This window comes from Hypanus sabinus, unplaced genomic scaffold (assembly GCF_030144855.1).
Source record: "Hypanus sabinus isolate sHypSab1 unplaced genomic scaffold, sHypSab1.hap1 scaffold_1277, whole genome shotgun sequence".
NCBI lineage: Eukaryota > Metazoa > Chordata > Chondrichthyes > Myliobatiformes > Dasyatidae > Hypanus > Hypanus sabinus.
Window position 1 is genome coordinate 44,922 of NW_026779343.1, and position 27,555 is coordinate 72,476.

General features: G+C 56.3%; 1 protein-coding gene across 2 annotated transcripts in view; it reads left to right on the plus strand.

The window, feature by feature from the left end:
- Positions 1-3,939: 3,939 nt before the first annotated feature.
- The window catches only part of LOC132386726 (leucine-rich repeat-containing protein 23-like), a 35,309-nt gene continuing 11,693 nt past the window's right edge, over positions 3,940-27,555 (plus strand). For both annotated transcript variants that reach the window (XM_059959075.1, XM_059959076.1), the window contains exons 1-5: positions 3,940-4,069; positions 5,465-5,567; positions 8,072-8,181; positions 16,990-17,243; positions 25,514-25,644. In XM_059959075.1, the coding sequence (XP_059815058.1) occupies positions 5,475-5,567; positions 8,072-8,181; positions 16,990-17,243; positions 25,514-25,644 (588 nt within the window). In that variant the 5' untranslated portion in view covers positions 3,940-4,069; positions 5,465-5,474. The remainder of the gene's footprint in view (positions 4,070-5,464; positions 5,568-8,071; positions 8,182-16,989; positions 17,244-25,513; positions 25,645-27,555) is intronic.

Genomic DNA, 27,555 nt, shown 5'->3' on the forward strand with positions numbered 1-27,555 from the left:
ACAGGAGCCTCAGGAACCGCACCATCAGGTTCAGGGACAGTTATCACCCCTCAACCATCAGGAAGGAGGTACAGGAGCCTCAGGATCCGCACCACCAGGTTCAGGGACAGTTATCACCCCTCAACCATCAGGAAGGAGGTACAGGAGTCTCAGGACCCACACCACCAGGTTCAGGGACAGTTATCACCCCTCAACCATCAGGAAGGAGGTACAGGAGCCTCAGGACGCACACCACCAGGTTCAGGGACGGTTATCACCCCTCATCCATCAGGAAGGAGGTACAGGAGTCTCAGGACCCACACCACCAGGTTCAGGAACAGTTATCACCCCTCAACCATCAGGAAGGAGGTACAGGAGCATCAGGACCCACGCCACCAGGTTCAGGGACAGTTATCACCCCTCAACCATCAGGAAGGAGGTACAGGACCCTCAGGACCCACACCACCGGGTTCAGGGACAGTTATCACCCCTCAGCCATCAGGAAGGAGGTACAGGAGCCTCAGGACCCACACCACCAGGTTCAGGGACAGTTATCACCCCTCAACCATCAGGAAGGAGGTACAGGAGCCTCAGGACCCACACCACCAGGTTCAGGGACAGTTATCACCCCTCAACCATCAGGAAGGAGGTACAGGAGCCTCAGGACCCACACCACCAGGTTCAGGGACAGTTATCACCCCTCAACCATCAGGAAGGAGGTACAGGAGCATCAGGACCCACACCACCAGGTTCAGGGACAGTTATCACCCCTCAACCATCAGGAAGGAGGTACAGGAGTCTCAGGACCCACACCACCAGGTTCAGGGACAGTTATCACCCCTCAACCATCAGGAAGGAGGTACAGGAGTCTCAGGACCCACACCACCAGGTTCAGGGACAGTTATCACCCCTCAACCATCAGGAAGGAGGTACAGGAGCCTCAGGACGCACACCACCAGGTTCAGGGACGGTTATCACCCCTCATCCATCAGGAAGGAGGTACAGGAGTCTCAGGACCCACACCACCAGGTTCAGGGACAGTTATCACCCCTCAACCATCAGGAAGGAGGTACAGGAGCATCAGGACCCACACCACCAGGTTCAGGGACAGTTATCACCCCTCAGCCATCAGGAAGGAGGTACAGGAGCCTCAGGACCCACACCACCAGGTTCAGGGACAGTTATCACCCCTCAACCATCAGGAAGGAGGTACAGGAGCCTCAGGACCCACACCACCAGGTTCAGAGACAGTTATCACCCCTCAACCATCAAGAAGGAGGTACAGGAGCATCAGGACCCACACCACCAGGTTCAGGGACAGTTATCATCCCTCAACCATCAGGAAGGAGGTACAGGAGACTCAGGACCCACACCACCAGGTTCAGGGACAGTTATCACCCCTCAACCATCAGGAAGGAGGTACAGGAGCATCAGGACCCGCACCACCAGGTTCAGGGACAGTTATCACCCCTCAACCATCCGGAAGGAGGTACAGGAGCCTCAGGACCCACACCACCAGGTTCAGGGACAGTTATCACCCGTCAACCATCAGGAAGGAGGTACAGGAGCCTCAGGACCCACACCACCAGGTTCAGGGACAGTTATCACCCCTCAACCATCAGGAACGAGGTACAGGAGCCTCACGACCCACACCACCAGGTTCAGGGACAGTTATCACCCGACAACCATCAGGAAGGAGGTACAGGAGCCTCAGGACCCACACCACCAGGTTCAGGGACAGTTATCACCCCTCAACCATCAGGAAAGAGGTACAGGAGCCTCAGGACCCACACCACCAGGTTCAGGGACAGTTATCACCCCTCAACCATCAGGAAGGAGGTACAGGAGCCTCAGGACCCACAACACCATGATCAGGGACAGTTATCACCCCTCAACCATCAGGAAGGAGGTACAGGAGCCTCAGGACCCACAACACCATGTTCAGGGACAGTTGTCACCCCTCAACCATCAGGAAGGAGGTACAGGAGTGCAGGACCCACACCACCAGGTTCAGGGACAGTCATCACCCCTCAACCATCAGGAAGGAGGTACAGGAGCCTCACGACCCACACCACCAGTTTCAGAGACAGTTTTCACCCCTCAACCATCAGGAAGGAGGTACAGGAGCCTCAGGACCCACACCGCCAGTTTCAGGGACAGTTATCACCCCTCAACCATCTGGAAGGAGGTACAGGAGCCTCAGGACCCACACCACCAGGTTCAGGAACAGTTATCACCCCTCAACCATCAGGAAGGAGGTACAGGAGCCTCAGGACCCACACCACCAAGTTCAGGGACAGTTTTCACCCCTCAACCATCAGGAAGGAGGTACAGGAGCCTCAGGACCCACACCACCAGGTTCAGGGACAGTTATCACCCCTCAACCATCAGGAAGGAGGTACAGGAGCCTCAGGACCCACACCACCAGGTTCAGGGACAGTTAGTTATCACCCCTCAACCAGCAGGAAGGAGGTACAGGATCCTCCGGACCCACACCACCAGGTTCAGGAACAGTTATCAACCCCTCAACCATCAGGAAGGAGGTACAGGAGCCTCAGGACGAACACCACCATTTTCAGGGACAGTTATTACCCCTCAACCATCAGGAAGGAGGTACAGGAGCCTCAGGACCCACACCGCCAGGTTCAGGGACAGTTTTCACCCCTCAACCATCAGGAAGGAGGTACAGGTGCCTCAGGACCAAAACCACCAGTTTCAGGAACAGGTATCACCCCTCAACCATCAGGATGGAGGTACAGGAGCCTCAGGACACACACCACCAGGTTCAGGGACAGTTATCAACCCCTCAACCATCAGGAAGGAGGTACAGGAGTCTCAGGACCCACACCACCAGGTTCAGGGACAGAATCAGAATCAGGTTTATTATCACCGGCATGTGACATGAAATTTGTTACTTTTGCAGCAGCACTTCAATGCAATAGATAATCTAGCAGAGAAAAGAAAATAATAAATAAAATAAAAACAACAATATAAATAAACAAGTAAATCAATTACGTAAATTGATTTTACAAACATTTACAAACACAAATACTGTATATTAAGAAATAACTGAGGAAGTTGGTTTGCAGGGGCAGCGGGCCATCAAGGAGACAAACGGGACATAGGCCACTGCTAGAGGGATTGAATTCAAGAGAAGGGAAGGCATAGAAAACATAGAAAATAGGTGCAGGAGTAGGCCATTCGGCAACTGTACAGGGGACTGGTGAGGCCGCAGCTGGAGTCCTGTGTGCAGTTCCGGTCTCCCAACTCGAGGGTGGAGGTACCGGCTTTGGAGGCGGTGCGGAGGAGGTTCACCGGGTTGATTCCAGAAGATGGGAAGGGTTTAGACTATGAGGAGAGATCAAGTCGCCTGGGACACCTCTATCAGGTCACCTCTCACCCTGCGTCACTCCGTGGAGAAAAGGCCGAGTGCACTCAACCTGTTCTCATAGGGCACGCTCCCCAATCCAGGCAACATCCTTGTAAATCTCCTCTGCACCCTTTCTATGGTTTCCACCTCCTTCCTGTAGTGAGGCGACCAGAACTGAGCACAGCACTCCAAGTGGGGTCTGACCAGGGTCCCATCGAGCTGCAACATTACCTCTCGGCTCCTAAACTCAATCCCACGATTGAACTCTCGAACATGAGCGTTGTTTATCATCAGCCTTAGCCACCATCCATAGTCCTGGACGCGGAGTGTGTTTGGAAACGGTCGGGGCTTTCCCAGAACGATGGGCTGAATGGTCTTTCTTAGGATAATAGTAATTGCATTTTAATTTTAAACTGCAACAGGAATGTGATCCCTGATGTCTAACTGTCGGCACCTTTGTTTTCGTGCTGCACGCTGAACTTAATCGGGGGAATCGCATTTATTCATTTCTACTTTTGTTTACTTCCGGTTCTGTTGCGCCCGGCGGCCGCTTCCGGGTACCTGACGTCACGGCCGTCCGGTCCCGCCCACCGGACTCCGCGCCTGCGCGCCGCGCCGGGTCGGGACGTCACCGCCTCCGGCGTCGCGTCTCCCCTGGCAACCGGCGGCCGGGTCGGGAGATCGGAGGGTGAGGGAGCGAAAGGGGCCTCGAAGAGGGAGGTGAGTGAGGAGAGAGAGAGAGGGAGGTGGAGGGAGCGTGAGGGAGAGGGTCAGGGTGAATGAGGGAGAGGGAGAGAGAGAGGAGGGAGCGTGAGGGGTGAGTGAGGGTCAGGGTGAATGAGGGAGAGAGAGAGGGTGGAGGGAGTGTGAGGGGTGAGTGAGGGAGAGAGAGAGGGAGGTGGAGGGAGTGGGTCAGGGTGAATGAGGGAGAGGGAGAGAGAGGGGGGTGAGAAAAAGAGGGAGGGGTGGGTGAGGGAGGGGGAGAGAGAGGGGGAAGGGTGAAAAGAGAGGGAGGGAGAGGGGCAGCGTCCGAGAAGTGAAGGGTGGGTGAGGGAGGGAAGCCTCGGGGGGGGGGAGGGTGAGAAGGAATGAGAGGGAGAGCGGGTGAGAAAGTGGGGGGGTGGGGAGAAAGGTTGGGACGGAGGGGAGAAAGGAGAGGGAGGGGAAGGAAAGAGGGAGATGAGTGAATGGGGAGGGTGTTAGGAGGGGAGAGAATGGGAGTGAGGGGAGAGGGGCTGCGTGAGGGATGGTGATAGAGGGAGCAAGGGGGAGAGAGTGAGGAAGTGGAGGGAGGGGGCATGTATGAGTGACTGAGGGGCATGAAGGGGGCGTGAGAAAGGTAGCGGGGTAAGGGAGGGAGGGTGAGTGAGAGGGTGTAGGGCTGAGGGTGAGGATGTGGGACAGAGAGGAAAGGTTGGGATTAGGGAGGGAGCCGTGGGCTTGAGGGATCAGGAAGGAGGGCGGAAAATCGGGAGGGTCGGGGAAAGTGGTCGTGGTGAGGACCATCGTTGGTCGTCTCCTTGGGTGGGGGTTGGCTGGGAGGGAGGCTCCCCTCTGGGTAGTGAGGAGGGAGCCTGGTGCACAGAGAACCCCGGGTACTGAGGCTCCGCTCCGCCCGGTCGCACGGCCGCCAGGAAGGGGGTCCAGGAGCCAGACGTCCAGCCTGGGGAACAGTCTCTTCCCCTGGGGCCTGAAACCTTGACTGCACGAGAGATGGTTTCTGGATGGGCTGCCTGTACTCTGGCGGGTGGGACAGGTCCACCAGCTTCATTTGGGGGGATTGGGAATGTGTCCGAGGGCATCTAGGAGGGCAAGAGGGGTGGAGGTGTCCCAATCAGGGCTGTGGGGGCCTCGGGGAAGGTACCCGCGGTCGGGTCAGCACCAGAGAACCAGCGGGACGCGGGAATGAGACCCGGAGAGAGAGAGAGTGGTGCGGGCAGATGATCGGGCGCGAGGGGGCGAAACGGCGGGGTAGATTGTGAGGTCGGGAGCCTATCTGATCGTCCTAGGCGGGCCCTTTCAACCATCCGATCACTGCCGCTCTCTCCCCCCACCAGTTTCTCGCGGGCAGGGCAGTTAAATTTCAGCCTTCAGTCCCCCCTCCCCTCGTCCCAGGTCGGAGGGAATGTCGGACACAGACGGGGAGTCGGATGCAGGGTCCCAGGAGGTGGAAGATTCCCAGGAGGCGGAAGACGCCCAGGAGGACAAACCGGAGCAGGTACGAGCCCTTGACCGCCGGGGCCCCCTCCCGTGAGGTCCTTGCCTCGTCGCAGGAGGCCCCCGCTGCGCGGCCCCACGTCTCCCCGTGCGAGGATGATCTGACAGTAAGAGAGGAGATCTGACAGTAAAAGACAAGAGAAGACAGAGGCAGGAAAGTCGTTGCCACTGGCAGCTGAGACTGGAACCAGGAGGCTGAGCCTCCGGAGTCAGGGGAGCGGATTTAGGACGGAGATGAGCAGGAACTGCTTTTCCCACAGAGTCGTTGGTTTGCAACGGGCAGGGGGCTATCAAGAAGGGAAACCAGATACACTAGAATAATTCAGCACAGTACAGTGCCCATTGGCCCTCGATGCTGTGCCGACTCATATAATCTTTTAAAGGAAAGTACTAAACCCCGTAATCATCCATTTTTCTTTCTTCCCTGTGCCTGTCCGAGAGGCTCTTAAATACCCCCGATATTTTGGCCTCTACCACCGTACCTGGCAAGTCATTCCAGGCACTCACAACCCTCCGTGTAAAAAAAAACTTACCCCGGATGTCTCCCCCTAAACTCCCCTCCCTTGACTTTGTACACATGCCCTCTGGAGTTTGCTATAGTAAGTATGCAGATGATACTAAGGTAGGTGGCGTTGTGGATAATGAAGTAGGTTTTCAAAGCTTGCAGAGAGATTTAGGGCAGTTAGAAGAGTGGGCTGAACGATGGCAGGTGGAGTTTAATGCTGATAAGTGTGAGGTGCTACATTTTGGTAGGCATAATCCAAATAGGACATACATGGTAAATGGTAGGGCATTGAAGAATGCAGTAGAACAGAGTGATCTAGGAATAATGGTGCATAGTTCCCTGAAGGTGGACAGGGTGGTGAAGAAAGCTTTTGGTATGCTGGCCTTTATAAATCAGAGCATTGAGTAAAGGAGTTGGGATGTAATGTTAAAATTGTACAAGGCAAGGGTGAGGCCGAATTTGGAGTTTTGTTCTGGTCACTGAATTATAGGAAAGATGTCAACAAAATAGAGAGAGCACAGAGGAGATTTACTAGAATGTTACCTGGGTTTCAGCACCTAAGTTACAGGGAAAGGTTGAACAAGTTAGGTCTTAATTCTTTGTACAGAGGAGATTTACTAGAATGTTACCCCGGTTTCAGCACCTAAGTCACAGGGAAAGGTTGAAGAAGTCAGGTCTTTATTCTTTGGAGCGTAGAAGGTTGAGGGGGGACTTGATAGAGGTATTTAAAATTATGAGGGGGATAGATAGAGTTGACGTGGATAGGCTTTTTCCATTGAGAGTAGGGGGGATTCAAACAAGAGGACATGATTTGAGAGGTAGGGGGCAAAAGTTTAAGGGTAACACGAGGGGGAATTTCTTTACTCAGAGAGTGTGGAACGAGCTTCCAGTAGAAGTGGTAAAGGCAGGTTTGGTATTGTCATTTAAAGTAAAATTGGATAGGGATATGGACAGGAATGGAGGGTTATGGGCTGAGTGCGGGCCAGTGGGACTATGTGAGTGTTAGCATCGGCACGGAGTAGAAGGGCTGAGACGTCCTGTTTCCGTGCTGTCATTGTTATATGGTGATATGATCCAGTGGGACTAGGTGAGAGTAAGCGTTCGGCACGGACTAGGAGGGCTGAGATGCCCTGCCTCCGTGCTGTGATTGTTACACGGTGATATGTATTTGTGCCCTTGGAAACAGGGACTGGCTATCGACCATCTACGCTCCAAAGACAAAAGTCCCAGCTCTGCTAACTTTGCTTCATAGGGACGTTGGCCTTCACTGCGAGAGGGATCGAGTTGGGGAGCGGGGAGGTTACGCTGCGACTGTACCGGGTCCGGGTGAGGCCGCACCCGGAGTACTGTGTGCAGTTCCGGTCTCCCGACTCGAGGGAGGAGGTACCGGCTTTGGAGGCGCTGCGGAGGAGGGTCACCGGGCTGATTCCGGAGATGGGGGGGCGGTTGGGGGTCAGACTGTGAGGAGAGATCGAGTCACCTGGGACTGGACTGGCTGGAATATGGGAGAACTTATAGAACCATATAAAATTATGAAAGGGACGGATAAGATAGAGGCAGGAAAGTCATTCCCACCGGTAGGTGAGACTAGAACGAGGGGGACACAGCCTGAAGATTTGGGGGAGTGGATTTGGGACGGAGATGAGGAGGGACTGCTTTTCCCAGAGGGGGGTGACTCTGTGGCATTCTCTGCCCCGTGAAGCAGTGGGGGCTGCCTCAGTGAATATATTTAAGACAAGGTCGGGTAGATTGGGCAGAGGAGGGGAGTTAAGGGTTGTGGGGAAAAGGCAGGCAGGTGGAGATGAGTCCGTGGTCAAATCAGCCGTGATCTTATTGAATAGCTGAGCAGTCTTGATGGCCGGACGACCAACTCGCGCTCCCGTTTTGAACGATTCTCCACACCTTACCCGCTTATGCGCGCCCGCCCGTACTCGGCTCCCGCCTGCCCGCGCCGAGTTCCCCGGCTGACACCTCCACCTCTCTTCCTCCACCCCCCGCAGGTGCATCTGCATCCGCTGACCCCGGAGATCATGGCGGAGAGTCTGTCACTCCTTTGCAAGACCGGCAATGCCCTAGCACATGCCTACGTCCGCGTCGACCTCAAGGACCGGTGGGTGCTCGGGCTGGGGGCTGCTCGAGGTGAAGGGGAAGGGGGAGTGGAGGGAGGGCGGGGGCTCGATGGGCGGGTTTAATTCTCTGCAGAGAGGGATGGATGTCAGTCGATTAAGCTGAGAGGAATTTCTCTTCTGAGAGGAGATTCACCGGGACGCTGGCTGGATTAGAGAGGGTGCAGAGGAGATTCACCGGGACGCTGCCTGCATTAGAGAGGGTGCAGAGGAGATTCACCGGGACACTGCCTGGATTAGAGAGGGTGCAGAGCAGATTCACCAGGATGCTCCCTGGATTAGAGAGGGTGCAGAGGAGATTCACCAGGATGCTGCCTGGATTAGAGAGGGTGCAGAGGAGATTCACCGGGACGCTGCCTGGATTAGAGAGGGTGCAGAGGAGATTCACCGGGACGCTGCCTGGATTAGAGAGGGTGCAGAGGAGATTCACCGGGACGCTGCCTGGATTAGAGAGGGTGCAGAGGAGATTCACTGGGACGCTGCCTGGATTAGAGAGGGTGCAGAGGAGATTCACCAGGATGCTCCCTGGATTAGAGAGGGTGCAGAGGAGATTCACCAGGATGCTGCATGGATTAGAGAGGGTGCATACGAGATTCACCGGGACACTGCCTGGATTAGAGAGGGTGCAGAGGAGATTCACGAGGATGCTGCCGAGATTAGAGAGGGTGCAGAGGAGATTCACCAAGATGCTGCCTGGATTAGAGAGGGTGCAGAGGAGATTCACAAGGATGTTGCCTGGATTAGAGAGGGTGCAGAGGAGATTCACCGAGACGCTGCCTGGATTAGAGAGGGTGCAGAGGAGATTCACCGGGACGCTGCCTGGATTAGTGAGGGTGCAGAGGAGATTCACCAGGACGCTGCCTGGATTAGAGAGGGTGCAGAGGAGATTCACCGGGACGCTGCCTGGATTAGAGAGGGTGCAGAGGAGATTCACCGGGACGCTGCCTGGATTAGAGGGTGCAGAGGAGATTCACCGGGACGCTGCCTGGATTAGAGATGGTGCAGAGGAGATTCACCAAGATGCTCCCTGGATTAGAGAGGGTGCAGAGGAGATTCACCAGGAAGCTGCCTGGATTAGAGAGGGTGCAGAGGAGATTCACCAGGATGCTCCCTGGATTAGGGAGAGTGCAGAGGAGATTCACCACGACGCTGCCTGGATTAGAGAGGGTGCAGAGGAGATTCACCAAGATGCTGCCTGGATTAGAGAGGGTGCAGAGGAGATTCACCTGAACACTGCCTGGATTAGAGAGGGTGCAGAGGAGATTCACCAAGATGCTGCTTGGATTAGAGAGGGTGCAGAGCAGATTCACCTGGATGCTCCCTGGATTAGAGAGGGTGCAGAGGAGATTCACCAGGCTGCTGCCTGGATTAGAGAGGGTGCAGACGAGATTCACCGAGACGCTGCCTGGATTAGAGAGGGTGCAGAGGAGATTCACCGGGACGCTGCCTGGATTAGTGTGGGTGCAGAGGAGATTCACCAGGACGCTGCCTGGATTAGAGAGGGTGCAGAGGAGATTCACCGGGACGCTGCCTGGATTAGAGAGGGTGCAGAGGAGATTCACCGGGACGCTGCCTGGATTAGAGAGGGTGCAGAGGAGATTCACAGGGACGCTGCCTGGATTAGAGAGGGTGCAGAGGAGATTAACCGGGACGCTGCCTGGATTAGAGAGGGTGCAGAGGAGATTCACCGGGACGCTGCCTGGATTAGAGAGGGTGCAGAGGAGATTCACCGGGACGCTGCCTGGATTAGAGAGGGTGCAGAGGAGATTCACCAGGACGCTGCCTGGATTAGAGAGGGTGCAGAGGAGATTCACCAGGACTCTGCCTGGATTAGAGAGGGTGCAGAGGGGATTCACCAAGATGCTGCCTGGATTAGAGAGGGTGCAGAGGAGATTCACCGGGACGCTGCCTGGATTAGAGAGGGTGCAGAGGAGATTCACCGGGACGCTGCCTGGATTAGAGGGTGCAGAGGAGATTCACCGGGACGCTGCCTGGATTAGAGAGGGTGCAGGGGAGATTTACCAAGATGCTCCCTGGATTAGAGAGGGTGCAGAGGAGATTCACCAGGAAGCTGCCTGGATTAGAGAGGGTGCAGAGGAGATTCACCAGGATGCTCCCTGGATTAGGGAGAGTGCAGAGGAGATTCACCAGGACGCTGCCTGGATTAGAGAGGGTGCAGAGGAGATTCACCAAGATGCTGCCTGGATTAGAGAGGGTGCAGAGGAGATTCACCTGAACACTGCCTGGATTAGAGAGGGTGCAGAGGAGATTCACCAAGATGCTGCTTGGATTAGAGAGGGTGCAGAGGAGATTCACCAGGATGCTGCCTGGATTAGAGAGGGTGCAGAGGAGATTCACCGGGACACTGCCTGGATTAGAGAGGGTGCAGAGGAGATTCACCGGGATGCAGCCTGGATTAGAGAGGGTGCAAAGGAGATTCACCAGGACGCTGCCTGGATTAGAGAGGGTGCAGAGGAGATTCACCAGGATGCTGCCTGTATTAGAGAGGGTGCAGAGGAAATTCACCGGGAGGCTGCCTGGATTAGAGAGGTGCAGAGGAGATTCACCAGGACGATGCCTGGATTAGAGAGGGTGCAGAGGAGATTCACCGGGACGCTGCCTGGATTAGAGAGGGTGCAGAGGAGATTCACCGGGACGCTGCCTGGATTAGAGAGGGTGAAGAGGAGATTCACCGGGACGCTGCCTGGATTAGAGAGGGTGCAGAGGATATTCACCGGGACGCTGCCTTTATTAGAGAGGGTGCAGAGGAGATTCACCAGGAAGCTGCCTGGATTAGAGAGGGTGCAGAGGAGATTCACCAGGATTCTCCCTGGATTAGAGAGGGTGCAGAGGAGATTCACCAGGACGCTGCCTGGATTAGAGAGGGTGCAGAGAGATTCACCAGGACTCTGCCTGGATTAGAGAGGGTGCAGAGGAGATTCACCAGGACTCTGCCTGGATTAGAGAGGGTGCAGAGGAGATTCACCAAGATGCTGCCTGGATTAGACAGGGTGCCGAGCAGATTCACCAGGATGCTCTCTGGATTAGAGAGGGTGCAGAGGAGATTCACCAGGACGCTGCCTGGATTAGAGAGGGTGCATTCACCGGGATGCTGCCAGGATTAGAGAGGGTGCAGAGGAGATTCACCAGGATGCTGCCTGGATTAGAGAGGGTGCAGAGGAGTTTCACCAGGACACTGCCTGGATTAGAGAGGGTGCAGAGGAGATTCACCAGGACGCTGACTGGATTAGAGAGGGTGCAGAGGAGATTCACCGGGATGCAGCCTGGATTAGAGAGGGTGCAGAGGAGATTCACCAGGACGCTGCCTGGATTAGAGAGGGTGCAGAGGAGATTCACCAGGAGACTGCCTGGATTAGAGAGGGTGCAGAGGAGATTCACAGAGACGCTGCCTGTATTAGAGAGGGTGCAGAGGAGATTCACCGGGACGCTGCCTGGATTAGAGAGGGTGCAGAGTAGATTCACCGGGACGCTGCCTGGATTAGAGAGAGTGCGGAGGAGATTCACCAGGACGCTGCCTGGATTAGAGAGAGTGCAGAGGAGATTCCCCGAGACGCTGCCTGGATTAGAGAGGGTGCAGACGAGATTCACCGGGACACTGCCTGGATTAGAGAGAGTGCAGAGGAGATTCACCAGGATGCTGCCTGGATTAGAGAGGGTGCAGACGAGATTCACCGGGACACTGCCTGGATTAGAGAGGGTGCAGAGCAGATTCACCAGGATGCTCCCTGGATTAGAGAGGGTGCAGAGGAGATTCACCAGGATGCTGCCTGGATTAGAGAGGGTGCAGAGGAGATTCACCGGGACGCTGCCTGGATTAGAGAGGGTGCAGAGGAGATTCACCGGGACGCTGCCTGGATTAGAGAGGGTGCAGAGGAGATTCACCGTGACGCTGCCTGGATTAGAGAGGGTGCAGAGGAGATTCACTGGGACGCTGCCTGGATTAGAGAGGGTGCAGAGGAGATTCACCAGGATGCTACCTGGATTAGAGAGGGTGCAGAGGAGATTCACCAGGATGCTGCATGGATTAGAGAGGGTGCATACGAGATTCACCGGGACACTGCCTGGATTAGAGAGGGTGCAGAGGAGATTCACGAGGATGCTGCCGAGATTAGAGAGGGTGCAGAGGAGATCCACCAGGACGCTGCCTGGATTAGAGAGGGTGCAGAGGAGATTCACCGGGACGCTGCCTGGATTAGAGAGGGTGCAGAGGAGATTCACCAGGAGGCTGCCTGGATTAGAGAGGGTGCAGAGGAGATTCACCGGGACGCTGCCTGGATTAGAGAGGGTGCAGAGGAGATTCACCGGGACGCTGCCTGGATTAGAGAGGGTGCAGAGGAGATTCACCAGGAGGCTGCCTGGATTAGAGAGGGTGCAGAGGAGATTCACCAAGATGCTGCCTGGATTAGAGAGGGTGCAGAGGAGATTCACAAGGATGTTGCCTGGATTAGAGAGGGTGCAGAGGAGATTCACCGAGACGCTGCCTGGATTAGAGAGGGTGCAGAGGAGATTCACCGGGACGCTGCCTGGATTAGTGAGGGTGCAGAGGAGATTCACCAGGACGCTGCCTGGATTAGAGAGGGTGCAGAGGAGATTCACCGGGACGCTGCCTGGATTAGAGAGGGTGCAGAGGAGATTCACCGGGACGCTGCCTGGATTAGAGAGGGTGCAGAGGAGATTCACCGGGACGCTGCCTGGATTAGAGAGGGTGCAGAGGAGATTCACCGGGACGCTGCCTGGATTAGAGAGGGTGCAGAGGAGATTCACTGGGACGCTGCCTGGATTAGAGAGCGTGCAGAGGAGATTCACCGGGACGCTGCCTGGATTAGAGAGGGTGAAGAGGAGATTCACCGGGACGCTGCCTGGATTGGAGAGGGTGCAGAGGAGATTCACCAGGACGCTGCCTGGATTAGAGGGTGCAGAGGAGATTCACCGGGACGCTGCCTGGATTAGAGATGGTGCAGAGGAGATTCACCAAGATGCTCCCTGGATTAGAGAGGGTGCAGAGGAGATTCACCAGGAAGCTGCCTGGATTAGAGAGGGTGCAGAGGAGATTCACCAGGATGCTCCCTGGATTAGGGAGAGTGCAGAGGAGATTCACCAGGACGCTGCCTGGATTAGAGAGGGTGCAGAGGAGATTCACCAAGATGCTGCCTGGATTAGAGAGGGTGCAGAGGAGATTCACCTGAACACTGCCTGGATTAGAGAGGGTGCAGAGGAGATTCACCAAGATGCTGCTTGGATTAGAGAGGGTGCAGAGCAGATTCACCAGGATGCTCCCTGGATTAGAGAGGGTGCAGAGGAGATTCACCAGGCTGCTGCCTGGATTAGAGAGGGTGCAGACGAGATTCACCGAGACGCTGCCTGGATTAGAGAGGGTGCAGAGGAGATTCACCGGGACGCTGCCTGGATTAGTGTGGGTGCAGAGGAGATTCACCAGGACGCTGCCTGGATTAGAGAGGGTGCAGAGGAGATTCACCGGGTCGCTGCCTGGATTAGAGAGGGTGCAGAGGAGATTCACCGGGACGCTGCCTGGATTAAAGAGGGTGCAGAGGAGATTCACCGGGACGCTGCCTGGATTAGAGAGGGTGCAGAGGAGATTCACCGGGACGCTGCCTGGATTAGAGAGGGTGCAGAGGAGATTCACCGGGACGCTGCCTGGATTAGAGAGGGTGCAGAGGAGATTCACCGGGACGCTGCCTGGATTAGAGAGGGTGCAGAGGAGATTCACCAGGACGCTGCCTGGATTAGAGAGGGTGCAGAGGAGATTCACCAGGACTCTGCCTGGATTAGAGAGGGTGCAGAGGGGATTCACCAAGATGCTGCCTGGATTAGAGAGGGTGCAGAGGAGATTCACCGGGACGCTGCCTGGATTAGAGAGGGTGCAGAGGAGATTCACCGGGACGCTGCCTGGATTAGAGGGTGCAGAGGAGATTCACCGGGACGCTGCCTGGATTAGAGAGGGTGCAGAGGAGATTTACCAAGATGCTCCCTGGATTAGAGAGGGTGCAGAGGAGATTCACCAGGAAGCTGCCTGGATTAGAGAGGGTGCAGAGGAGATTCACCAGGATGCTCCCTGGATTAGGGAGAGTGCAGAGGAGATTCACCAGGACGCTGCCTGGATTAGAGAGGGTGCAGAGGAGATTCACCAAGATGCTGCCTGGATTAGAGAGGGTGCAGAGGAGATTCACCTGAACACTGCCTGGATTAGAGAGGGTGCAGAGGAGATTCACCAAGATGCTGCTTGGATTAGAGAGGGTGCAGAGGAGATTCACCAGGATGCTGCCTGGATTAGAGAGGGTGCAGACGAGATTCACCGGGACACTGCCTGGATTAGAGATGATGCAGAGGAGATTCACCGGGACACTGCCTGGATTAGAGAGGGTGCAGAGGAGATTCACCGGGATGCAGCCTGGATTAGAGAGGGTGCAAAGGAGATTCACCAGGACGCTGCCTGGATTAGAGAGGGTGCAGAGGAGATTCACCAGGATGCTGCCTGTATTAGAGAGGGTGCAGAGGAAATTCACCGGGATGCTGCCTGGATTAGAGAGGTGCAGAAGAGATTCACCAGGACGATGCCTGGATTAGAGAGGGTGCAGAGGAGGTTCACCGGGACGCTGCCTGGATTAGAGAGGGTGCAGAGGAGATTCACCGGGACGCTGCCTGGATTAGAGAGGGTGCAGAGGATATTCACCGGGACGCTGCCTTTATTAGAGAGGGTGCAGAGGAGATTCACCAGGAAGCTGCCTGGATTAGAGAGGGTGCAGAGGAGATTCACCAGGACGCTGCCTGGATTAGAGAGGGTGCAGAGAGATTCACCAGGACTCTGCCTGGATTAGAGAGGGTGCAGAGGAGATTCACCAAGATGCTGCCTGGATTAGACAGGGTGCCGAGCAGATTCACCAGGATGCTCTCTGGATTAGAGAGGGTGCAGAGGAGATTCACCAGGACGCTGCCTGGATTAGAGAGGGTGCAGAGGAGATTCACCAGGACTCTGCCTGGATTAGAGAGGGTGCAGAGGAGATTCTCCAAGATGCTGCCTGGATTAGACAGGGTGCCGAGCAGATTCACCAGGATGCTCTCTGGATTAGAGAGGGTGCAGAGGAGATTCACCAGGACGCTGCCTGGATTAGAGAGGGTGCATTCACCGGGATGCTGCCAGGATTAGAGAGGGTGCAGAGGAGATTCACCAGGATGCTGCCTGGATTAGAGAGGGTGCAGAGGAGTTTCACCAGGACGCTGCCTGGATTAGAGAGGGTGCAGAGGAGATTCACCGGGACGCTGCCTGGATTAGAGAGGGTGCAGAGGAGATTCACCAGGACGCTGCCTGGATTAGAGAGGGTGCAGAGGAGATTCACCAGGACTCTGCCTGGATTAGAGAGGGTGCAGAGGGGATTCACCAAGATGCTTCCTGGATTAGAGAGGGTGCAGAGGAGATTCACCGGGACGCTGCCTGGATTAGAGAGGGTGCAGAGGAGATTCACCGGGACGCTGCCTGGATTAGAGGGTGCAGAGGAGATTCACCGGGATGCTGCCTGGATTAGAGAGGGTGCAGAGGAGATTCACCAGGAAGCTGCCTGGATTAGAGAGGGTGCAGAGGAGATTCACCAGGATGCTCCCTGGATTAGGGAGAGTGCAGAGGAGATTCACCAGGACGCTGCCTGGATTAGAGAGGGTGCAGAGGAGATTCACCAAGATGCTGCCTGGATTAGACAGGGTGCCGAGCAGATTCACCAGGATGCTCTCTGGATTAGAGAGGGTGCAGAGGAGATTCACCAGGACGCTGCCTGGATTAGAGAGGGTGCAGAGGAGATTCACCAGGACTCTGCCTGGATTAGAGAGGGTGCAGAGGAGATTCACCAAGATGCTGCCTGGATTAGAGAGGGTGCGGAGGAGATTCACCAGGATGCTCTCTGGATTAGAGAGGGTGCAGAGGAGATTCACCAGGATGCTCTCTGGATTAGAGAGGGTGCCGAGCAGATTCACCAGGATGCTCTCTGGATTAGAGAGGGTGCAGAGGAGATTCACCAGGACGCTGACTGGATTAGAGAGGGTGCATTCACCGGGATGCTGCCAGGATTAGAGAGGGTGCAGAGGAGATTCACCGGGACGCTGCCTGGATTAGAGAGGGTGCAGAGGAGATTCACCAGGACACTGCCTGGATTAGAGAGGGTGCAGAGGAGATTCACCAGGACGCTGACTGGATTAGAGAGGGTGCAGAGGAGATTCACCGGGATGCAGCCTGGATTAGAGAGGGTGCAGAGGAGATTCACCAGGACGCTGCCTGGATTAGAGAGGGTGCAGAGGAGATTCACCGGGACGCTGCCTGGATTAGAGAGGGTGCAGAGGAGATTCACCAGGACGATGCCTGGATTAGAGAGGGTGCAGAGGAGATTCACCAGGACGCTGCCTGGATTAGAGAGGGTGCAGAGGAGATTCACCAAGACGCTGCCTGGATTAGAGAGGGTGCAGAGGAGATTCACCAAGACGCTGCCTGGATTAGAGAGGGTTCAGAGGAGATTCACCGGGACGCTGCCTGGATTAGAGAGGGTGCAGAGGAGATTCACCAAGACGCTGCCTGGATTAGAGAGGGTGCAGAGGAGATTCACCAAGACGCTGCCTGGATTAGAGAGGGTTCAGAGGAGATTCACCGGGATGCTGCATCTTTCTCTGCTCGTTCACTTTCCCGACTCTCTGTCCCCTCCTTCGCACTTCCCTGTCACTCCTCTCCCCCATTTCCCTACCCTGTTACTCACTCCGGCCCTGTGCTGCAGCGAGCTGACGGACGTTTATGCCCTGAGCTCTTTCATCCACCTGCGATACGTCGATATCTCCGGTAACCAGCTGTTCGACATCTCGCCCCTGGCCCACCTGAGCCAGCTGCTGTGGCTGAACGCGGAGGGCAATCGGCTCACCAGCGCCCGCCTCGACAACCTACCCTTCCTCCAGATTGCCTCCTTCGCCCGCAACCGCATCCAGGACACCGAGGGCATCGCCCACCCCTTCCTTGAGACTCTCAACCTCAGTCGTGAGTTAACCTTGGGCCGCCGGTAGTGTGTGTGATGGGACGGTGCGGAGGGAGATTCACTCTGTGTCTTACCCCGGGAGTGTGTGATGGGACGGTGTGGAGGGAGATTCACTCTGTGTCTGATCCCGGGAGTGTGTGATGGGACGGTGCAGAGGGAGATTCACTCTGTGTCTGATCCCGGGAGTGTGTGATGGGACGGTGTGGAGGGAGATTCACTCTGTGTCTGATCCCGGGAGTGTGTGATGGGACGGTGTGGAGGGAGATTCACTCTGTGTCTGACCCCGGGAGTGTGTGATGGGACGGTGTGGAGGGAGATTCACTCTGTGTCTGACCCCGGGAGTGTGTGATGGGACTGTGTGGAGGGAGATTCACTCTGTGTCTGATCCCGGGAGTGTGCGATGGGACGGTGTGGAGGGAGATTCACTCTGTGTCTGATCCCGGGAGTGTGCGATGGGACGGTGTGGAGGGAGATTCACTCTGTATCTGACCCGGGGAGTGTGTGATGGGACGGTGTAGAGGGAGATTCACTCTGTGTCTGACTCCAGGAGTGTGAGATGGGACGGTGAGGAGGGAGATTCACTCAGTGTCTGACCCCGAGAGTGTGTGATGGGACGGTGTGGAGGGAGATTCACTCTGTGTCTGACCCCGGGAGTGTGTGATGGGACGGAGTGGAGGAATAATCACTCTGTGTCTGACCCCGGGAGTGTGTGATGGGACGGTGTGGAGGGAGATTCACTCTGTGTCTGACCCCGGGAGTGTGTGATGGGACGGTGTGGAGGGAGATTCACTCTGTGTCTGACCCCGGGAGTGTGTGATGGGACGGTGCGGAGGGAGATTCACTCTGTGTCAGTCCCCGGGAGTGTGAGATGGGACGGTGAGGAGGGAGATTCACTCTGTCTGACCCTGGGAGTGTGTGATGGGACGGTGAGGAGGGAGATTCACTCTGTGTCTGACCCCGGGAGTGTGTGATGGGACGGTGAGGAGGGAGATTCACTCTGTCTGACTCCGGGAGTGTGTGATGGGACGGTGTGGAGGGAGATTCACTCTGTGTCTGACCCCGGGAGTGTGTGATGGGACGGTGAGGAGGGAGATTCACTCAGTGTCTGCCCCCTTTTTTTTTATTACAAAATCCTTTATTACAAATTTCGGTGCTATACAATATATACAAAACAGTGGCAAACACAATTACTGCACTGCAAATAGACAATAGACATTACACCAGAATGTTGCCATCTCTATCCACGATGGCATTTACACCCCGCGGAGCCCAACGGTCTCGAAACTCCTCCAAGGCCACTGTGGACTGCGCGTGTTCTTTTTCAATAGTTACCCGAGCACGAACATACCCCCTAAACATTGCCAGGCAGTCTGCCCGGGGAGATCCTCCCGCCACCCGTTTCCAAGACCCTCGGATGGCGGATTTCGCCAACCCCAGGAGCAAGTTGACTCGGACATCCTCATCCCTCCATGCCCCCTTCCTTACTGGATGACCATATATAAACAGGGTGGGACTAAAATGCAGCCAGAAGGCGAGAAGCAGCCCACGCAAATATGCAAAAAGAGGCTGCAGCCTCACACACTCCATGTACATGTGGTACACGGTCTCCTCCAGCCCGCAGAAGTGGCATGCGGGTGGGAAGTCCATGTACAAACTGAAAAACTTATTGCAGGGCACTGCCCTATGCAGTACCCTCCAGCCGAGATCCCCCAGGTGCATGGGAAGAACCCCGGCGTAAAGGGACTTCCAGTGGGGACCCTCCTCACCTCTGGGTGGAAGGACCGACCGCCATGGCGTGTCAGGACGGTGTACAAGGGCAAGGAAGTGGAGGATGTGGAGTAGCAGCCCATACAGATACCTCCTACTTGCATCCCTGAATGGGACTGTGGGTATCGATGAGAGACGGCTCAATTTGTGCGGACACGGCTCCCGGAGAAGATTGCGGGGTCTGGGCCCGACCAGCAGCTCGGCCTGAGTCGGTCCACACAACTGAGCCGCACCGACAGCCACTGAGGTAGGGCATGGGCCGGCCAGGACCCCGCCCTCCGCCTGAGGAGGGGATTCCCGGCCTGAGGCGACCATGTTCCAGACTCTCAGTAGGTCCTGATAGAAGCCGGGCAGACTCCGCAAAGCAGCACGGCTGACACCCGCCGGTGGTAGCCGCATGTCTTCATGAAGACAGCAGCCCCTCCGGAGGAAGAAAGTCGCCAACACGTGCCACCTAGGAGGGTGCTCGGCGTACAGGAATCTCTGCAGAGTCCTGAGGCGGAGAGCCGCCAGCTGCGTTCGGACGCACACCAGCGACTGTCCGCCCTCTCCCATTGGGAGACTCAAGACCGCTGCAGAGACCCAGTGTTTCCTGTTGCCCCAGAAGAAGTCCACTAATTTCCTCTGCAGTCTTGCAACAAACGGGGCAGGAGGGGCCAAGGTGACCATCCGATACCACAACATGGAGGCCACCAGCTGGTTTATGACCACCACCCTGCCTCGATAGGAAAGCACCCTGAGAAGGCCTGACCAGTGCCCCAGCCGGGCCATGACTTTCATCTCCAGGTCCTGCCAGTTCGCCAGCCAGGTCTCCCCAGAAGGACTCAGATAGACTCCCAGATAGAGGAGACGCCGAGTACTCCACTCAAAAGCTCTCATCTCCTCCGGCAGGGAGTCCACCTGCCACTGACCCACTAAGAGTCCGGAACATTTCGCCCAGTTGATCCTGGCGGAGGATGCTGCCGAGAAAATGTCTTGGCACTCGCGCATCCTCCGCAGGTCATTGGGATCTGTCATCATGAGGAGTACATCATCGGCGTAGGCCGAGAGGACGACCTCCATGTCCGGTTCACGCAGAACCAGACCTGTCAGCCTTCGCCGTAGGAGGCTCAGGAATGGCTCGACACAGATCGCGTACAATTGACCGGACATGGGGCATCCCTGACGTACTCCTCTCCTGAAGGGAATGGGTGCTGCCAGTGATCCATTGACCTTAACAAGGCACTCTGCGGTAGAGTAGAGGAGCCGAACTCGGGCCACAAAGTGTGGTCCGAGCCCAAAGGCCTGCAGAGTGCCCACCAGGAAACTGTGGTCTACCCGGTCAAACGCCTTCTCCTGGTCAAGAGAAAGAAACGCTGCCGGGGTCCCAGTCTCCTGGTACAGGTGGATCAGGTCCCGTACTAGGTGGACATTGTCCTGGATGGAGCGGCCCGGGACTGTGTAAGATTGGTCAGGATGAATCACCTGTCTCAGTACTGAACCAAGACGGTTGGCCATTGCCCGGGCGAAGATCTTGTAGTCCGCGCACAAGAGGGAGACCGGGCGCCAGTTCTTTAGCAGGCGAAGGTCTCCCTTCTTGGGCAGCAGGACCACGACAGCTCTCCGCCATGAGAGGGGCAATTCCCCGGTGGCTAGGCTCTCCCCTAGAACAAGGCTGTAATCGACCCCCAGGACATCCCAAAAAGCCTGATAAAGCTCCACACTCAGACCATCTAAGCCAGGGGAGTTACCCCTCCGGAGTTGCCGAAGGGCAGCAGACAGCTCCTCCCCAGTCAGGGAGGCGTCCAGACGCGCTGCGTCATCAGGGCTGACCTTTGGCAAATCTTCCCAGACCTCACTGCACGCCCCCCGCATTTGACGGATCCGGTGAGAATAAGGACCGATAGAAAGTGCAGACTTCTTCGATAATTTCGTCAGGATCCGTGATGGAGGAGCCATCAGCAGCCAATAGCTCCACCAGCTGCTTTTGAACTCCCCGCCACTTCTCCAACGAGTCGAAGAAGGGTGAGCCGCGGTCCACATCTTGCAGCATTTGGATCCGCGACCTCACATACGCACCTCAGGACTGCTGAAGCTGCAGATTCCTGAGTGAGTCCTTCTCCTGGTATTCCTGCCACGTTTGATGGTCTCCACCGGTCGAACCAAGACGGGTCTCCAGGTCAAGCAACGCTCTCTCAAGCCGCTCAATCTCAGAGTCCCGCCTCTTTGTCGACCCCCTAGTGTACTCCCGACATAAAAACTGGATGTGGGCCTTGCCCACATCCCACCACAGCCGTAGGGAGCAGAACTCTCTCCGTCTCTCTCTCCAGGCGGCCCAGAACGCTCGGAATGAATCATGGAATCGGCTGTCCTCCAGCAGCCGGTTGTTAAAGTGCCAATACCCGGATCCCACCCGAGGGTGCAGAGGAGTAAATTCCATCCACACAAGGTGATGATCCGAGCACGACACCGGCCGCATGGAGGAAGCCGACACGCGGGAGACATAAGCCCGAGAGATATACAGGCGGTCTATCCGGGAACCCCCCTCTCTCGATCTTCTGGAGAAGGCGCTAGAGTCGGGGTGAAGATTCCGCCAGCTGTCCACCAAGTCAAAGGAGCCGACTAGCTCCTTTAACTTTTTCGCTGATGCCGGGTCGCGTTGGAGGCCCGAGCGGTCCTCCACCTCGAGGGTACAGTTGAAGTCTCCCCCGAGGACGACGCAGTCCCCCGGGTCGATGGAACTCAGCAAGGTGGACAGCTGACAGAATAGGCGCGTCTGCATCACCCCGCGCCTCGGAGCGTACACGTTGATAAAATGTAACGGTACTCCATCCAGGCGCACAGCCAGGTGGAGCAGACGGCCGGGCACAACATCTTGGACTCCTACGATTTCTGGCCGGAAGGTTGGGGCCAACAGGATCGCCACCCCACTAGAGTTGGAGCTAAGGTGACTCATGTAGACCCCGCCCTGCCACTCCAGGAGCCAAGTGGACTCGTCCCCCGGGGTGGTATGGGTTTCCTGCAGGAAACTCACCGCGTATCTCCCGTCCCTGAGGACTGAGAGATTGTTATATCTGCGGAGAGAGCCCCTGCTACCATTTACATTGAGACTAGCTATGGTAAGCTTCATGTCGGAAGCACACTAGGCCTCAGCACCAGTCCCCTTCCCACTGAGAGCGATGGCGCCCTCAGCCGCACTCTCCCGAAGAAAACCGAGAATATCCTTTGCTTTCCGGGCCCGACTGCTACCATCGCTACCCTGTGACCCACCATCTCCCGAAGGAGCGAGGCTGCTTTTCATCCTGATGTCCCGCACCAGGTCATCCAGGAAGGATTTCAGCTGCCGCCTGTCATTCCCTGACACAGCATTCCTCTTCCCCTTCCCCTTCCGTCTGAGGATGACCCTCAGGGACTTCACCAGCCTTGGCATGCTAGGCCAGCGAAGCGAGGCTAGTTTAGGCCGATGCTTTGCACCAACGGAGGAGTGAATAAACTCTCTGATCTCCTCCACAGGTATCAATGGGGACTTCTCTGGAGGGGTGAGGATGTCCATTGTCTCGCTGTCAAATGAATCCCCCTCCAACCCCTCACTGCAGACAGATCCCCCACCGTCCTCCTCAGGTGGTGTATAAGGTGGCTGCCCCTGTAACCTACACTGCACAGTGGGTACCTCCCCCATACCTTCCCGCTCCACCGTCGCAGCAGTCTTACCCACAGTTGCGACGATGGAGGGAAAATCCCAAGGGACTCCCTGCAGGCCATTAGTTGATGGGGTCGGCATGCAGGTTACATAACCCTCCCCAGGAGACAGGCATGAAGGGGACCCCAGCAGCTCTGGCCCAATGGATTCACTGGCAGCCTGATGCTGACTGTGAGAGAGCCTGGTCTCCTCTCCACTTGTACTATTTAATACATTTCCCTCCAGGGAGGCGCTGACTGCTAAGTCCTGGGTGGAGGGCTCCAGGTCTGTTTTAGGCGTGCAAACAGGCCCAGCACTAGCTTCATGCATAACCACACCACCCACCCCAGGACTGGTGTCGACATCTGGGGATTCAGGGTTAGACACAACTCCCACCTGGATCCCCACCCCTTTCTGGGACTCCCCCTCATCTGCATTCTCTGCTCTCTTGGGGGAACAATCCCATCTCCTCTTCAAGCCGGAGGAGCACACAGGTGCGGAATTCACCGACAGCGCGGTACTCTCCGCTCCTATCGCCCCGTCCAACCGTACGCTTCCCCGAGTCTCCCTCTCCACCTCAGGGCAAATGGGCGTGAGCTCTGCGGTCTCGGGGGCCGACTTGTTCACGTGTTTCGACTTCTTCCTCGCTTTCTTGCCCCGCCCGGACTCCACCCCGTCCCTCGCCTGAACCTCCCCACACGTAGCCCCAGGATCACCCGCCTGAACCACAGGGGTAGGAGCAGACGTAGGAATAGGGGCAGGGTTAGAGACAGGGTCAGGGGCAGGAGCAGGGGTCGGCACAGGTGTTGGAGCAGGGATGGGATCAGGGGCAGAGGTAGCTGGGGCACTGGTTCCCGAAGTGGACTCTCTGGGTTTTCGGGTGCTAGGACAGTCCCTCCGAAAGTGCCCCACCTCCCCGCACGCATGGCACCGTGGGCGCTCAGAGCTCCAATACACCTGATAATCCACCCCCCCGTGCCGGACAGTAAACCGGCCCTCAACTTCGTCCTCCCTTTCCAGTTTCATGAATACCTGTCGCCGGAAAGAGATTACGGTCCGGAGGGTGCGCCTCCTGAATTTGTGCCTGATGGCAGTTATCTCTGACCGTACTTGCCCCAAGCGGGCCAGTGCGGGAAGCAGGTCCTCGTTGGGGATGAAAGGCTGTACGTGACCGAGGACGATGCGTTGTGTGGGAGCTGTCACTAGCTCCATCTGTAAAAAGATGTTCTCCACCGTGATCCCTCTACTGAGGGCCCGATGCACCAACTCATCATTCCTCAGGTAAAACACCGCCTTCCCGAACTCCTTCTCAGCGGCCAAAACACCATCTCTCCCCAACAAGTCCTCCATGGCCTCCGCGCACTTTTCCAGGGTAGTTCCAGTTCGCAAAATACATTGCACCCCGCGTTCAACTTTCACCGTCCGAAACAGGGCGTTGTCCGAGGCCGGAGAGGCAGCCGCCTTTGCATAACTCCCCGCAGGCCTGCGACTCCCCGCAGACTGGTCCGGCATGTTACTTGTGTGTCCGAACCGAGAATGATACGGTGGTGCTGGTTATAAAGTCTCGGAGTGAGTTGAGTAACTGGCGGGAAAAGTTTGTACTCGACGGTACCTTGCTGGCTCCGTGCCAGAAATTCCAACGCCAGGAAAGGCTCCGTTAGTCCTGTAGAAACTTCCAGGCCGTGAGAGGTCGAGACGTCCCAAACGACGGTTCGGCTCCAACACCGAACGAGAATCCCGACGATAGAGATGGAAGGAGGTCGCCCCGATGTCAGTGGGGACAAACAACGTCGTTTGCCTCCGGTTTTGGGAGCGAAACTGCTTCACGGCGAGTTGCCAGCCGCCACAGCAGAGTGCTACGCAGTTCGAAGCCGTATACGAACCCCGTCCAAACTGGCAGAAAAACTCCAAACGAAGCTTCCACTCTAAACCAGCCGCTCACTTAGAAGTTCAAGGGACGTTGGAAACCAATTTCCAAGCCATTCAAGACCTTCATAAAGTAGTTTTTCCCCGATTTCTCCCAGCGCAATCAGAACAGCTCCACTCTGTGTCTGACCCCGGGAGTGTGTGATGGGACGGTGTGGAGGGAGATTCACTCTGTGTCTGACCCCGGGAGTGTGTGAGGGGACGGTGTGGAGGGAGATTCACTCTGTGTCTGACCCCGGGAGTGTGTGATGGGACGGTGGGGAGGGAGATTCACTCTGTGTCTGACCCTGGGAGTGTGTGATGGGACGGTGGGGAGGGAGATTCACTCTGTGTCTGACCCAGGGAGTGTGTGATGGGACGGTGTGGAGGGAGATTCACTCTCTGTCTGACCCCGGCAGTGTGTGATGGGACGGTGTGGAGGGAGATTCACTCTCTGTCTGACCCCGGCAGTGTGTGATGGGACGGTGTGGAGGGAGATTCACTCTGTGTCTGACCCCGGGAGTGTGTGATGGGACTGTGAGGAGGGAGATTCACTCTGTGTCTGACCCTGGGAGTGTGTGATGGGACGGTGTGGAGGGAGATTCACTCTGTCTGACCCCGGGAGTGTGTGATGGGACGGTGTGGAGGGAGATTCACTCTGTGTCTGACCCCGGGAGTGTGTGATGGGACGGTGTGGAGGGAGATTCACTCTGTGTCTGACCCCGGCAGTGTGTGATGGGACGGTGTGGAGGGAGATTCACTCTCTGTCTGACCCCGGCAGTGTGTGATGGGACGGTGTGGAGGGAGATTCACTCTGTGAGGCTGACTGTGTGTCTGGGTCTCTGCAGATTTCGGAACTGCTGGTGCCTCTCCCTAATTAACAATCCATTGACCTCTCTTCCTCGCCCTCTCTCTCCTCTCCCGCTCTGCCCTCTCTGATAGATAACCAGATCCGAGCTGTATCGGGCTTCGACCCTCTGAAACTCACCTTTCTGCACACCCTGGAGCTGCGGGCAAACCACCTGGAGTCAACCCTCGGGATCTGCCTGCCTCACCTGCGGCACCTCTACCTGGTGAGATCCTGTCAGCTCCCCCGGTCCGGCCCTCCCCTCCCATGCCGTCCTCCCCTTTTCTCTCCTTTTATCCGAATTGCCGGACCAGAAAGTGAAACGGCCGCCTGCGTCCCGGAGAACCGTAGGCTTTGATCAGCTCCTCTGCACTCGTTCCAACATTCTGTGGCAGATGGAGTTCAACCCAGATAAGTGTGAGGTGGTTCATTTTGGTCGGTCAAATCTGATGGCAGAATATAGTATTAATGGTGAGACTCTGGGCATTGTGGAGGATCAGATTGGGGTCCGAGTCCGAGTCCACAGGAGACTCAAAGCAGCTGTGCAGGTTGACTCTGTGGTTAAGAAGGCGTACGGTGTATTGGCCTTCATCAATCGTGGGATTGAGTTTAGGAGCCGAGAGGTAATGTTGCAGCTCTATCGGACCCTGGTCAGACCCCACTTGGAGTACTGTGCTCAGTTCCGGTCGCCTCACTACAGGAAGGACGTGGAATCCATAGAAAGGGTGCAGAGGAGATTTACAAGGATGTTGCCTGGATTGGGGAGCATGCCTTATGAGAATAGGTTGAGTGAACTCGGCCTTTTCCCCTCGGAGTGACGGAGGATGAGAGGTGACCTGACAGAGGTGTACAAGATGATGAGAGGCCTTGATCGTGTGGATAGTCAGAGGCTTTTCCCCGGGGCTGAAACGGTTGCCACAAGAGGACACGGGTTTGAGGTGTTGGGGAGTAGGTACAGAGGAGATGTCAGGGGTCAGTTTTTCACTCAGAGAGTGGTGAGTGTGTGGAACGGGCTGCCGGTGATGGTGTAGGAGGCGGATACAATAGGGTCTTTTAACAGCCTCTTAGACAGGGAGATGGTTAGAAAAATAGAGGGCAATGCGCTAGGAAAATTCAAGACACTCTCTGGAGGTCGCATAACATTGTGGGCCGAAGGGCTGGTAATATCCAGGAGATTTCCCACAGCTGAGGGCCCGAGGACGGAGGTGGACCCGTCCTGTCTCACTAAGGTGGACACCCTAGTCACAAAAGTTAACCTTGCGAAGCGAAACAAATTCTTCAATCCCCACCCCAGCGACCCTTACCAATGCTCTACAGAAACACAGCATCACAGCTTGCTACAACTACTGCCCTGCCAGTTGAAATCCCAAAGAGCAAAATACAGAGTAACAAACTTTCTCCTCTCTCCCTGACCCCCTCAGACGGTGTTGAGGGAGATTCACTCTGTGTCTGATCCCGGGAGTGTGTGATGGGACAGTGTGGAGAGAGATTCACTCTGTGTCTGATCCCGGGAGTGTGTGATGGGATGGTGTGGAGGGAGATTCACTCTGTGTCTGATCCCGGGAGTGTGTGATGGGACAGTGTGGAGAGAGATTCACTCTGTGTCTGATCCCGGGAGTGTGTGATGGGACAGTGTGGAGGGAGATTCACTCTCTGTCTGACCCCCGGAGTGTGTGATGGGACGGTGTGGAGAGAGATTCACTCTGTAACTGACCCTGGGAGTGTGTGATGGGACGGTGTGGAGGGAGATTCACTCTGTGTCTGATCCCGGGAGTGTGTGATGGGACGGTGTGGAGGGAGATTCACTCTGTGTCTGATCCCGGGAGTGTGTGATGGGACGGTGTGGAGGGAGATTCACTCTGTGTCTGACCCCCGGAGTGTGTGATGGGACGGTGTGGAGAGAGATTCACTCTGTATCTGACCCTGGGAGTGTGTGATGGGACGGTGTGGAGGGAGATTCACTCTGTGTCTGACCCCGGGAGTGTGTGATGGGACGCTGTGGAGAGAGATTCACTCTGTATCTGACCCCGGGAGTGTGTGATGGGACGGTGTGGAGGGAGATTCAATCACTGTCCGACCCCGGGAGTGTGTGATGGGACGGTGTGGAGGGAGATTCACTCTGTGTCTGACCCCGGGA